The sequence below is a fragment of the Geotrypetes seraphini genome, chromosome 2, assembly GCF_902459505.1.
Source record: "Geotrypetes seraphini chromosome 2, aGeoSer1.1, whole genome shotgun sequence".
NCBI lineage: Eukaryota > Metazoa > Chordata > Amphibia > Gymnophiona > Dermophiidae > Geotrypetes > Geotrypetes seraphini.
This window is the reverse complement of record NC_047085.1, coordinates 101480148-101494633: the sequence shown is the minus strand read 5'-3', so window position 1 is coordinate 101494633 and position 14486 is coordinate 101480148. Positions and strand designations below refer to the sequence as shown.

The window sequence follows — 14486 nt, the reverse complement described above, 5'->3', positions numbered from 1 at the left end:
TTTCCATTCCCTCCCGCCATCAGGCCAACTCTCCCCGCAAAAAAAACAAACGGCAGGAGAGATGCCACTGGAAGCCCCTTCCCCGTTCCTCTCCTCACCCCCCTCCCTGTACCTCCTGCTCCAATGACTGCAGCGACGCATCTGAGGCCTTAGGCCCCACTCCTGTGCATCATATGATGCACGGGGCGGGGCATAATGCCCTTATTGACTGAGGTGCCTCGGAGTCCTCCCTTGGGTGGGGCCTGAGGCATCTGAGCTAATCAGGGACTTCCTTAGTGAGTAGCCTAAGGAAGTCCCTGATTGGCCATTGCTTTGCCAAAGGAGGCTTCTTCTCGTGTCATTACTGTCAGGGCTCTGCCCCGACTCAATCGCTTTGAGTCGGGAGTTTGCATGCAAATGATTTGCACCTCCATGCAAATCATTTACATGCAAAGAAGATAGTGAATCAATCGCTGTTTTAAAATCGGCCAGGAATTGGCCAACAGCGATTGACTCCCTATCTTTACTGAATCTGGGCCTTATTTTCCAGTTCATCCACTATACTGTTTAGGTTATCTTCTACACCCATGTCTGAAAGACAATCCAATTTCCTTCCCAAATTATGTAAAAACATAGGCAACTGAATCTTTGGGAAGGTTGCACCAAAATCAGATCGAAATTGAAGGCTCCATTTGTGATTGATAAAAGATTGTACAGAATTATATTTAAATACAGTCAAACTTTGGATAGTGAGTAATGTGGTTTACGAGTATTTTGCAAGATGAGCAAAACATTTTCTTAAATTTTAACTCGATAAACGAGCGTTGTCTTGCAGTACGAGCACATATACTTGTGTCACATCAAACACGCACAATATATGTATGTCGCATCACTGATCACGGCTGAAAGTAATACATGCACCCGTAGTTCAAGACCGCACAACATAAGCAAATCATATGCTGAGCGCGGTTGAACATAATAAAAGCATCACGGCCAGTTCACCTGCAGTGTAGTGACTGTTCGAAATGAGTGAGATCTTGCAACACAAGTACGTACAGTACTGTATTTTTTATTAAAGTTTTTGGGATGTGGAACGAATCGTCCGAGTTTCCATTATTTCCTATAGGCAAATTTGCTTTGGATTACAAGCATGCTTCTGGAATGAATTATGCTTGCAAACCAAGGTACCACTGTATTTTTATTAAAGTATAAAATCATGTGTTCAAGGCTTGTGCAAATAAGGACTGAGTCTGCGGGGATGGGGTGAGGACGGAGACAGAGCCTGCGGGAAGGAGGATAATCTTTGTCACTGTCATTCTCTTGAGGAGATAATGTAGGGGGGGGAATTGAGGTCTGTTATTTCATTTTTATCAGTATCTGGGATTACGTGAAATTTTAAGTGTTAAAATGGAGTTGTATTGAATAAAAATTTGGGAAGAACTGGCCTAGCTAGTATGGTTTTCTGCATATCCAACTGAATATGCATTAGCAAGATTTGCATGAAAAGGAGACAATGCATGCAGATGTAGCTCATGCATATTTATTGTGAATATCCTAAGAGTGACAGTACACAGTGAGGCTCAGATTCAGTAAATGACACCCAAATCTGGCCAACAGAAAAAATTTGGTGCTGAATGATGTTTTATAAAGAGCACTCCAAGTTAAGCACTATTTAACAAGTAATACTTAGAGCCCATTCCTGTGCCTAAATTTGGGTGCCAGGATTTATGCCAGTTGAAACTTTGTGTAAATGGTGATACCCAATTCTTAGCATCTGGGCTCATTTTCAAAAAAGATAAACATCCAAAAAGGGGCATAAAGGGACATATGGACATGTATCTCTCACCAAACCTTCCAATTTGCTATTTTCGAAATGTATGTTGTAGACGGAAGGTGGTTTTCTGCAGTGCATCTAAATCTGAAGAGGGCATGTTGGAGGCAAGACTAAGGCGGGCTTATGATTTGGACGTTTTTTTGCAATAATCAAACATATCTTAGAAAACGGCCAGGGCACAATTTGGATGCTTGAGCCGTCTGCTTTACAAATGAATGAGTGCCAAAAAGGTATCCGAACTGACCAGATGACCACTGGATGAATGAAGGCAAACCCACCCCCATACACTCCCCCAGTGGTCGCTGACCCCCCTCCCACCCCCTAAAGATATGAATGAAACAGTGTACACTTGCCTGTATGTTAGCTTCAGATATTATGGCAAGCAGGTTCCTGGAGTAACCTAGTGGGTGATGTAGTCAACCATAGAGATGGGGGACTCAGGTCCATATCTCACTCTAACTGCTACACTTATGGTAGAATATGTGAGCCCTCCAAAACCCATCCTAATCCCACTGTACTTACATATAGGGCTATTAGTGTTCTGTACAGTTGGGTCCAGTAGGTTTTGGGTGAATTTTGCAGGGCTTACCATACACTATAAGGTGATTATTGGTGAGATGAACACAGAGGATCTAGAATCAGAAAATAATAGTAAATATTGAAGAACTAAAGCCAGTACTGGGCAGACTTGCACAGTCTGTGTCTGTATATGGCTGTTTGTTTGAGGATGGGCTGGGGTGAGCTTTGATGGAGACTTCAGTAGATGGAACCTAAGCACAGTACCGGGCAGAGTTTTGGATTCTTGCCCAGAAATAGCTAAGAAGAAGAAAAAAAATTAAATTGAATCAGGTTGGGCAGATGGACCATTCGGGTCTTTATCTACCATCATCTACTATGTTACTATGAGATATGTGCATGGGCCTTTTGATGTGAAGTTCACTGCAATGCCCCCTAGGGTCCCCACTGCTCTACTGGAATGTCTGTGTGGCCAAATGGCTTGTTTTGTGTGTTTTTCTTTTGGACGTGGTTTCTTTTCTTTTTCTAAACTGGTTCAAAAAGATAGACATACTGAGGACAAGCACATCTAAAAAAATGGCCATTTTCAAAACAAAAAGACTTTTTCTGTTTCAAAAACGATCATGCTCGCTACTGGATTTTTGTGTGCATTCCACAAAACGTCCAAACTCGGATTTGGATGTCATATCGAAAAGGCACCTCCACATGTAAGTGTGGGTATCTAAATGTTTACGCCTAGGCATGCAACTTATAGTATTTTAGGTTTGGTGCCTAAGTGTGTGTGACCTGTCCATGCGCTGCCCACATACACACCTTCTTTGCAGTTACATGTTAAAGCACTTGGGCCCAAATTCTGTAACCAGCGCCTAAAGTGAGGCACTTATTTCGGAGGTGCCCACCTAGATAGACGCCTATCTAAATTGAAGAACTAGCTCAATTAAGCTTTATAATCAGTGCTGATTGAAATATAGGTGTCCATCAAGAAAGCGCGATTCTGTAACAAGGCACCTCTGAAAATGTAGGCGGCCTCAAAAAAAATAGGCGCTATGCATGTTAGGCGTGGCTACGTGTTAGTCGCCTTCTTACAAAATCACTGCTCTTAAGCGTGCTTAAGCGCTCGCATGGGCGCATAACTTTTAGTTGTGCCTAGAGTTGGCCTATTTAATGGGCGCCTCCAAAATAGGTGCCGCTCAGCGTGATTCACTAAACAGCACCCAATTTTACTTGAATCGAGCTGAACAGTGTCTATATAGGCGCCTAACTTTTCTTCTAGAATTTGCCCTTTAGGCACTAATTTATAGAATAGTGCCTAAGTGAAGTTAGGTATCTAAATTCTGTTTAAACCCCCCCCCCCCCTCCCATTTGCACACCTAACTTCTATTTGAGCACCTAAAGTTGGATAAATAACTGGTGCCTAACTTGTGCTACACTGTATAGAATTAGAGTAAATGTTTGGAATAAAAGATGCATTTAATTTGAATGGAATATGTGCGAGTCCCTGGTGTTAGCTGCTGTTCATTTAGACCAGAAATGTTTTACTTTTTTTCAGTGTGCCTCAGATTGTATTGAACATTGACCTTGCTCCCACAATTCTGGACATTGCTGGGCTTGAGACTCCACCGGACATGGACGGCAAATCTGTTCTAAAACTGCTGGATTTGGACAAGCCGGGAAACAGGTCAGTCTGTACCTGTGCTGTTAGTATTGTAGTTAAATTTCTTTTAAGGAGGGAGAGGGTGAACTGCTTTATAGGGTAATGTAACGGGGGTGCTCATATCCAAAACCCTTCCAGTTGTTTGTATCCATGTTAATTCTACTCAGGTTTCCTCATAACAAGGTACTTACAGTAAGAAGGCTGAATAGAGGAACCAGATAGAGCTCCACATCCGTGGAGATGATGCGGTATATAAACTTAAGGTTTAGTTTAGTTTAGAATGCCATTTTTCCATTAGGTCTCCAACCTCAATCTTTAACTCAAAGTTTGAGATAAAATTAGTTTCTCAATTTTTAAGCTATCTAGAAAAATGATAAATTAGTTGATTTCATTATAAATATTGATATGTCAGTTTCTGTTACTTTGACTCTCTATGTTGCCTTTTAAACAAAATATTCTTTAGCAAGGCACTGCTCTGTACCAAATGACCAGTTATTATAATAATGTCCTAGCATTCGAACCTATTTCAACCTACACCACTTGGACTAGAATCCCCGGTCCTGACAAATTCCTCCGCCCTCATCGACTTATACACGATTGCACAGAAGCAGGTCCTTTCCCAATTCCTGTGATCAATACCACCCACCACCCTCCTAGACCAACTCCTAAAAGAAAACGATCTCTAAAATATCTGCAACGTACGATACCCTCCTGCCCCCCACAACAATCCATTCTTCCTTGTGCCTACTTGAACATCCGCTCAGCTAGAAATAAGGCCCAGCTCATCAAAGACTGGCTGGAAGAAACTCGCCTAGACATTGTCCTCCTAACCGAAACATGGCTCATTTCCGACCAGGACCCCATCATAGGGGACATTCTCCCTCCACACTACAAAATTATCACTCTCTCAAGAAATTCAAAAAGAGGAGGTGGCCTCGCTATCATTCTCCATAATCACCTTCACTTCCATGTCCTAGACTCTAAATCAACCAAGGACCTAGAAATCCTCACCTGCAAAATTTCCAAAACAGACTGTATAGATAACCTAATCGTCACGCTATTCTACATACCCCCTAATAAATGGAATCAAGCAAAAGATGATTTCTACGAGCACCTTCTTGCGAACTCGTCAGCAGGTACCTACAATCTCTTAGCAGGAGACATCAACCTACATCTAGAACAGAAAGAGAACCCAAATGTCGCAGACCTTTTCTCCTTCCTCACGACACTAGGCTTCTCCAATCCCCCCCAAACCACAACCCATAACAAAGGCCACCACCTCGACCTCATCACCTTTCTCTCCAATACCAACACCACTCCCAATATAAGTCTCTCAGACCAAACCTGGTCAAATACCCCCTGGTCTGACCACCTCCTGTGCAATTTTGAACTAGCCTGGCACAAAAAACAACCTGACAAAAAGCCTAACCCCATCCATACAAAGCAATTCATCTGGACAAGAGAACATCTTAATCCAGCAGACTTCTGGTCACACTACACTCTCATCTCCGACTCCGACGTAGACCCCAACTTCCACCTAAATTGGGAAAAATTTAGCGACCAGGTTCTTAACACCACTGTCCCTCTTAAACTTCGCTCGAAAACTCTTCGCCCCTCAAACAGCTGGTTTGACGCGGACCTCCTGACCATAAAACGAGAAGTCCGGAAACATGAAAGAATCTGGCGTAAATCAGGGACTGATTTAGACAGACTTACCTGGCGACTGAAAGTCAAAGAATACAAAAAACAGATCATCGATAAGCGCAGTAAACACTACTCCCAACTAATAAACTCCCCTTCTCTAAACAGCAAAGCACTTTTTAGACTAGTTAACTCTCTATTCGACATAGACTCTCACAAACGCCCCACCTCCGACCTCCCTCCCTCCGCAATCACTCTAGCCGACCACTTCGCGAACAAAATCCACACTCTAAAACTGTCTCTTTCAGCTCACAGCCCCGATCCCCCACTCAACCTACGCGCAGCAGACACAGAAGGTTCAATAGCCGACATGTCCTGGACCTCCTTTGTAAATCCTGACTGGAATCTATTCCTCGAACTTTATTCTAAATACGCCAATTCCAACTGCCTATTAGACACTTGTCCTCCCACCATCATGAAATGCGCCCCCCCCATCATTCAAAGCAGAACTCTTCAATTGGGTATCTCTATGCCTGTCCACTGGACACTTCCCGTCCGAACTTGGCCACATCCTCATTTCCCCTATCCCTAAACAACCCAAGGAGCCAATCTCTTCCATCACCAACTACAGACCCATCGCCAACATACCACTCTTCCAAAAACTCATGGAAGGTCTTGTCAACAACAACCTTACGAATTACCTCGACAAGTACAATATTCTTCATGACTCCCAGTCCGGTTTCCGCCCAAATCATAGCACCGAAACCGTCCTAGCTGCCCTGACAAATTACCTCCTCCACCTGTTCTCACTGGGTAAAAGCGCCCTGATACTTCAATTCGATTTGAGTAGTGCCTTCGACCTGGTCGACCACGACATTATGCTCAACTGCCTTGACTCCATCGGCATCTCCGGTCAGGTAATAGATTGGTTCACAGGCTTCCTAACCAACCGTACCTACCAGGTCCACAGTAATGGAGCCTTCTCCCACCACTGGCGTAACCCTTGTGGAGTCCCACAAGGCTCTCCCCTATCCCCCTCCCTATTCAATATTTACTTGACCCCTCTGGCACGAAGCCTAGCAAACTCTAACCTAAAATCGTTCATATATGCAGATGACATCACCATCATTGTTCCCATTACCTCACTCACTCTAGAAACGGAAAAACTCATCGCATCTATCCTCACCAAGTTAGAACTGTGGACCTCAAAACTCAAATTAAAATTGAACTCTGAAAAAACCAAAATCTTCCTAGCTAGTCCCAACCACAAATTAACAAACACTTCCCTCAGATTGAATGGGCTAGATTACCCTATCTTACCCACCATAAAAATCCTTGGAGTCATCCTGGACCGCACCCTAACCTTCGATGACCATACCAGTGCCCAGGTGAAAAAATGTTTCTGTACCCTCTGGAAACTGCGCACCATCAAACGTTACTTCGACCACCAAGCCTTCCGTCTACTCGTCCAATCTCTGGTATTAAGCATATTAGACTACTGCAACATTATTTACCTGGGATCCTATAAAAATACCATCAAACGTCTTAGAACAGTCCAAAATGCGGCCGTCCGCCTCATCTATGATCTCAAAAAATACGACCATGTTAGCCCCTACTACACCAAACTCCATTGGCTCCCAGTAGAGGCAAGGATCATCTTTAAGTTCGCCTGCCTCTGTTTCAAAACTCTAACAGGATCTTCCCCAATCTACTTGTCTGAGCACCTTGAAATAGCAGGCCCCTCTCGCACACGAAACGCCCACCTATTCACCTTTCCCTCCCTAAAAGGCTGCCTCTACAAGAGATTCACTGATAGAACCCTAGCATTCCAAGCGGGCAAATGGAACAATTGCCTTACCGCCCTCATCTCCAACTCTCCACCCTACCACCTGTTCAGGAAGTCACTAAAAACCTACCTCTTCGACAAATTCCGCTAACGCTGCCTTCCCCCCTTCCCTGCACCCTCCTGACCTCGACATGCCTCCATTCCCTCTGACTACGCCCCCCTCCCAAGCCACTATGGCCTCTCTTTCTCAAGCTCTGTTTTATCTAATTGCCCTGCCTTTTCATAGCCTCATATTTAACATCACTGTAAATGTACCACCGCTTTAACATGGAACATCGCTGTATACGTACAGTCTCTTCTTTAGTATATGCCTTTTTATTACTGCTATTTATGTAACATCTTTGTAAATGTAATAACACTGTAATATCTATCATCGCTGTAAATGTACAGTCTCTTCTATTGTTAACCGCATTGAACTTCCATGGTATTGCGGGATACAAGAATAAAGTTATTATTATTATTATTATTAATAATAACTTTATTCTTCTATACCGCCATAGTCAGATGATTTCTAGGTGGTTCACACCGAAGAGAGCTGAACAGTCAGCGAATTACAAAATACAATTAGTGAAAGTATAACATATTAGACAAGAAATAGACAGAAGGATAATATAGATTTAGTGTGGCTTCTATTTAGGAGAAAAATCTGTCAAACAGTACAGTTTTGGATATTAAGAATCATAATCATAGCTTAGATCTACTCCTGGCTTTAGCAAGACTCTCGGGTTTCTGGCTTCCCTCTCCCATTTCCTTCCAGATCTGCAGCTGTGTCATCATACAAATGCTATGAGTCCAAAAAATAAGACGGAGGACTTGGAGTACAGTACTCCCTCCATATTCGCAGGGGTTCTGTTCCAGGAACCCCCACGAATGTTGAAAAACCGCGAATACGTTTTTTAGCGGGGAGACAGGAGAGGGCAGCCGGCCAACATTTTTTGAGGTACGGGGAAGGGGGTTGGGGGTGGGGGGGATTGGTGGTTCGGGGGGAGTCATTGGGGGGGTTGTGTCGAGGTCAGGAGGGCCTGGGATCCCTCCTGCCCATATTTTAGTGGGGGGTGGGGGTTAGAGGGTGTCACGAGCCAGTAGGGCTTGGGCTCCCTCCTGTCCGGATCGTGTGGTGGGGGGAAGATTGCCGGGCCACGAGGGCTTGAGCTCCCTCCTGGCCAGATCATGTGGTGGGGGGTGGGGGGGAGATCGCTGGGCCAGGAGGGCTTGGGCTCCCTCATGGCCCCAACGGATTCAGCCCGGGAGGAGGGGTTTGGGGATCGCGGGGCAGGAGGGCTTGGACTCCCTCCTGCCCTGATAGTGTCGGGAAGGTCGGGGGTGCTGCGGGGCAAGAGGGCTTGGGCTCCCTCTTGCCCTGATGTCGTCAATGGGGGTTGGGGATCGTGGAGCAAGAGGGCCTTTTTCCCTGATGTCGTGGGAGAAGGGTGGATTCTGTAACCGGTGTTGTTTTTGACAGACACCGGTTACAGAATCTAGCTTTTAGGTGAAGGACTGGCTCCTCCTTCGCCTAAAAGCCCTTATTTTGGACGTTTGGGGCTTAGGTTTTTTTTTAGGTTGATTATATGGTATAAGATTAGATGTAGTGGTGGTCTGTGCGTTTAAACAGCTGAACGTAGAGGCAGGCCATTATCAAAAAAACCTCCTTTGGATGTTTTTTTTTGATAATGGACATTTTCCCTGCTTCTACTTTCAACGTTTAAGGCCTTAGGCCAAAAGGGGACTTAGACTTTTTTTTTTATTATGCCCCCCACTTGTTTCTCTGTCTACTGTATATATTTATTTTGAGAGGATGTGACATGGAAGCATCATCCAGCTAGTTCGTTCACATTAATATGCACTAACTGGAAGATAATTTAAACCGCCTCCCCCTTTTACAAAAGCATCAGAGCTGTTACCACCGCAATCAGTGCTAAAAACTGCTACGGTTTTGTAAAAGGAGAGATTAAATTATTTATATTTCGCACTACCTGAAATTCTAATTTTGGTATTTGTTGTATTGAATAGATAATGTATTGTTCTCTATCTTTATTTTATTCATATCTATGCTTTTTATTATAATGATGTACATTGCTGAACTGGTTACTTTGACTGGAGGCATATCAAGCCTTAATAATAATAATAAATTTGAAATGCGATTACTTTAGCATTATCCAGATACTCCACCAATAAAGCACAGGTTTATAAAATGTATTCCTCTAATATAGATATTATATATCTTTTACATATATAAAGTGTTATGTGCTCAGACCCAAATTTATACCTGCATGGAGCTCACAGGATATCCGAGAATCATCATCGTACCATCAGAGTTCCCTTACACCACCTCTAGCACAAATGAATCACATATCACAGAAAATGGCACTTATCTGATGTTACATAGAAACATGGCGGCAGATAAAGGCCAAATGGCCCATCTAGTTTGCCCATCCACAGTAACCATTATATCTTTCTCTCTCTGAGAGATCCCACTTGCCTATCCCAGGCCCTCTTGAATTCAGACACAGTCTCTGTTCCCACCACCTCTTCCGGGAGACTATTCCACGCATCTACCACCCTTTCCGTAAAAAAGTATTTCCTCAGATTACTCCGGAGCCTATCACCACATCGGACCAAAGATAAAATCCTGGAGTGCAATGAATTTCCCAAGAAGCTAACTAGGAAGGAAAAAACGGTTTGGAACTGTTTTATCACAGTGATTCAGGGCTTTCTGAACAATCACAAGGCCAAAACTACATAGAGTTGGTTGAGAATGTGGTGAAGAATTGCAGTGAAATGGGCAGTAGGATGTTTCTCAGAGTCCATGTCCTTGATGCTCATTTTGAGACATTCAAGAAGAATATGGAAGCATACTCTCAGGAGCAAGGTGAGCACTTCCACCAGGATATACTGGACTTCAAACACTACTACCAAGGACAATTTAATGAGAACCTGATGGGAGACTACATCTGGAGTCTGATTCTTGAAAATGACTTACAATATAATTGTAAATCTCAAAAAAAAGCTGCAGCAGGAAACCCCCCTGTGAAGTCCCCCGGCAGGAGGGATGCCCATTCCCTTCTGCTGCCAAACCCCCCAAAGCAGCCAGACAGGAGGGATGCTTACTCACTCCTGCCCTGACCCCCCAAACTCCTCCTAAAGTAGCTGTGCAAGAGGATTGCCCATTCCCTCCTGCCCCCAAACTCCCCATAACTTCCCAACTCCTCTCCAAAGTACCCCGGCAGGAGGGCTGTCCACTCCCTCCTGCCGCCAGCCCCTGGAACTTCCCAACCCCCCAACTGGCAACACTCTCCCTCCCACACACATCTGTATCTGTCCAGAAGAAAGTTTGGCCAGAGGTTATGTTTACACCCTCCAGCTGGCAGGCCCACCATGCCAAAATGTCAGGCCCCTCCCATCCTGGGATGCAGTAGACGTAGCCTAACACTGATTGGCCAGATACCTAAGGTCCCCTCCTATGGGCCTACTACTGCCTACAATCAGAACACCCATTTATAGAATCAGCCCATTATTGCCCAGGAACAAAAATCGTTTATCATAGTGATACCTTTTATCCAGTTAGGTGTCATTGAAAATCCAGCTGTTAGCATTTAAGTATTTTTGGCATATTTAGTTCCTACCATTAAGTGCTAGCTTATAGAATTGCTTTTTTAATGTGGATAGGAGTAGGTTCATTTTTATTTTGAATTATTTCATTCAGTTTATTTTGTTTTTGATGAGTATACTTGATCGGTAGTTTTCTGATTGTACACCATCCTTAACAACATTTGGAAAGAAAGATGACACTGAAGTTTTTATAAATAAATGAATGAAATAAATCTTTTCTTCGACACTCAATGGATATTCTACTATATTTCTATTTGCTTATTGCATATCTATTCCATAACGATAACACGTTTGGAAAGACACAACATCAAAGTCATTGTTCCATGCTTTCACAATCCTTTATGAACTGGATGGTGGATGCATGGAACAACCTTTTTAGCGGAGGTGGTATAAACAAGGACAGCATCAAAATTCAAGAACGAACTAGGCAAGTACTGAGGATTTCTGTGGAAGAAAAATGAATTGAGAGACTAAGGGCTCCTTTTACTAAGCTGCGGTAACGTTTTTAGCGCGCGCTGAAGATTAGCATGCGCTAACCCACAAGCTACGTGGAAAATATTAACGCCAGTTCTATGGAGGTGTTAGCCTCTAGCGCGCGCAGCATTATAGCATAAGCTAAGCGTGCGCTAAAATCACTAGCGCAGCTTTGTAAAAAGAGCCCTAAGCTGTTGGTTTGAATAATGAATGTTACACGGTCTTTTTTTTTTTTTTTTTTTTGCTGTCATGTTCTTTGTCCCTGCATTGTAGCATGTAAGTTGGTGGGATATTGTTGAAAAATATATAATGTTCAGTGAAATTACTTTTCACTTTGAATTCCTAAACTTTTTGAAAGAGAATTTTGATACAATTATAGCTACGTCATTGATTAGCCAAGAGATCTTGCTTTTGCTAAAGGATATTTCATCATTCAAAACTGATAACAGCTTCAAATGTTATTTTGATTCTAGGTTTCGAACAAGCAAGAAAGCCAAACTATGGCGGGATACCTTCCTTGTGGAAAGAGGGTAATTATATTCTAATGATTTGTTCAGATTTCAAGAAATTCAAGTTCTGAAGATCTTACTCAGTGGCTTTTCTTGTGAAACAGTATTAGAAATGGGGCCTTTGGGGCAGATGAGATCACATGACTGTGAAATAATGTTCAACTTAAAATTATGGTCAATCATAACCTCTCTGCCTGTTTTTACTAAAAAACAGGTCAACCTAATTACTTACCTATGGCAGGTATTCTCTGTGACCAATTGGATACAAGTTCTCACAACACAGATATCACCGATGGAGATTTCTACTGCAAAAGGCATATGAGTCTTGAACCAGTGAATTATTCATTTCTAATTGCAAGTTGTTTAGAAAGCATCATCTACTTTTTTTGGGCTCCACCTCCTTTATCATTGGACTGTGCTGTATCTCCTCAGTTTTACCTTCTACTGCGAGTTGACGGTATCAGATATGCTCAGATTTTGGTTTGTTTGAGGCTTCTTTGTGCTTCAGAGGTCCCCAATTTTACTGGGGCAGCTCTGTCTGGGAGAAGACACAGACTCAGAAGTCTAACTGGGAGGGCAACCTTTTTACAGGGCACCTACCTATCCAGCCTGCATTGACACTTTTGGAAGAAGACATGTTGCTCACATGCTTTGAAGATACCAGCAACCTCAATGCCTCAGTGCTTTTCCACACTGAACTTCAATGAAGTACAATGTCAACATGCTTCAGCCTCCACCTAACTTTCAGTATCATGAGCCCTGAAGTATTGATGAAGTCAAGAACAAGTCCTTCATCTTTTTCCAGCAGGACTCAAATGATAATCAGTTTCAATGGCCTTTATCAGTGTTTAATTTCAAGGGTGAATTTTACTGTTGATACTGATTCACCCCCAGAATCCAATACAAGAAAAAAAGACCCATGGAGAAATTTGTCTCCATGTCATTGTCTACTATTGACCCCCGTAGCCCATCCTCATGGTGGCCAATCCAGGTCACTAGTACCTTGCAAAAACCCAAATAGTAGCAATATTCCATGCTACAGATCCAAGGCAAGCAGTGGTTTCTCCCATATCTGTCTCAATAAGAGACTAATATGGACTTTTCCTCCAGGAAATTGTCCAAACCTTTCTTAAAACCAGCTACATTAACTGCTCATACCACAACATCTGGCAACACATTCCAAAGCTTAACTATTCTCTGAGTGAAAAAATATTTCCTACTATTGGTTTTAAAAGAATTTCCCTGTAATTTAATCGAGTATCCCCTAGTCTTTGTAATTTTTGACGGAGCAAAAAATCAATCCACTTATACCCGTTGTAAACCACTCAGGATTTTGTAGACTTCAATCATATCTTCCCTTATCCGTCTTTTATCCATACGAGAGGAGTTCCATCTCCTTTATCATCTTGGTCGCTCTTCTTTTGAACCTTTTCTAGTGCTGCTATCTTTTTTGAGATAAGGAGACCAGAACTGAACACAATTCTCAAGGTGAGTTCACACCATTTGAGCGATACAGAGGCATTATAACATTATCCCTACCCTCTATGGGCTTCGGGGCCGTTACTGCGCGGCAGTCGCTAGTGCGGCTTTGTAGAAGAGGGGGTATAAACCCAAGTGCATAGTGCTACAAATAGATCAAGTGAATACACTCTGGGCATATATCAAAATATTCACAACATTTAGTAAGTCATACTTGTATTGTGCTTAGAGAACCGTTACAAGGTAAAAACACCCTGTCAGTGAAAGCCCACCTTTGAAAACGGCTCAAGTTCTCAATCATTACTTTTTATCAAATTACTTTATATATTTAAATGGAAAGTCAAAGAGTCAATTCACCACATCAAAAAGTAAAAAAAAATTTAAACTTAGCTCCATGTAAACGTGTGAATAAGTACAAATGGGTCTCAGGGCCTGACGCGTTTCGCAATCAGCTGCTTCAGGCAAAATAGCTCACATTTCTTTCTGTTTCGGTTCTCCCACTTCTCTTTCTGCTCAACATTAATACACAATCAAAATGTGGAAGTTCTAGTGGTCGTATTAGTCTCTAATACACTTGTCAATATTATTATTAGTGCGGAAGAAAAAAGCTTCAAGGGCTCACGGGTGCCTGATGTTAACCTTCAAACTCTTAAAGCCCTTGAAGCCTTTTTCCCGCCGCACTAATAATAATATTGACAAGTGTATTAGAGACTAATACGACCACTAGAACTTCCACATTTTGATTGATATTATACTAGTAGGATTTTCATAACATTACTACACAGTCATTAATTAATTGTAGAAATGGCCATACCATGTGGGAAAGACCTGTGTAAGGCCAATTTTTACCACAGTTTACCGTAGCGCATTTATTTATCACCGGCTGCAGCCCTAACAGCTCCGACGCTCATAGAATTCTTATGAGAGTCAGAGCTGTTACCGCCG

The 14486-nt window shown here is 42.7% G+C and overlaps 1 protein-coding gene across 5 annotated transcripts in view; it reads left to right on the top strand.

Annotated features, from left to right (window-relative positions):
• SULF1 (sulfatase 1) overlaps positions 1 to 14486 on the top strand; it is a 245651-nt gene that overhangs the window by 176996 nt on the left and 54169 nt on the right. For all 5 annotated transcript variants that reach the window (XM_033934433.1, XM_033934434.1, XM_033934437.1 and 2 more), the window contains 2 exons: positions 3879 to 4007; positions 12027 to 12083. In XM_033934433.1, the coding sequence (XP_033790324.1) occupies positions 3879 to 4007; positions 12027 to 12083 (186 nt within the window). The remainder of the gene's footprint in view (positions 1 to 3878; positions 4008 to 12026; positions 12084 to 14486) is intronic.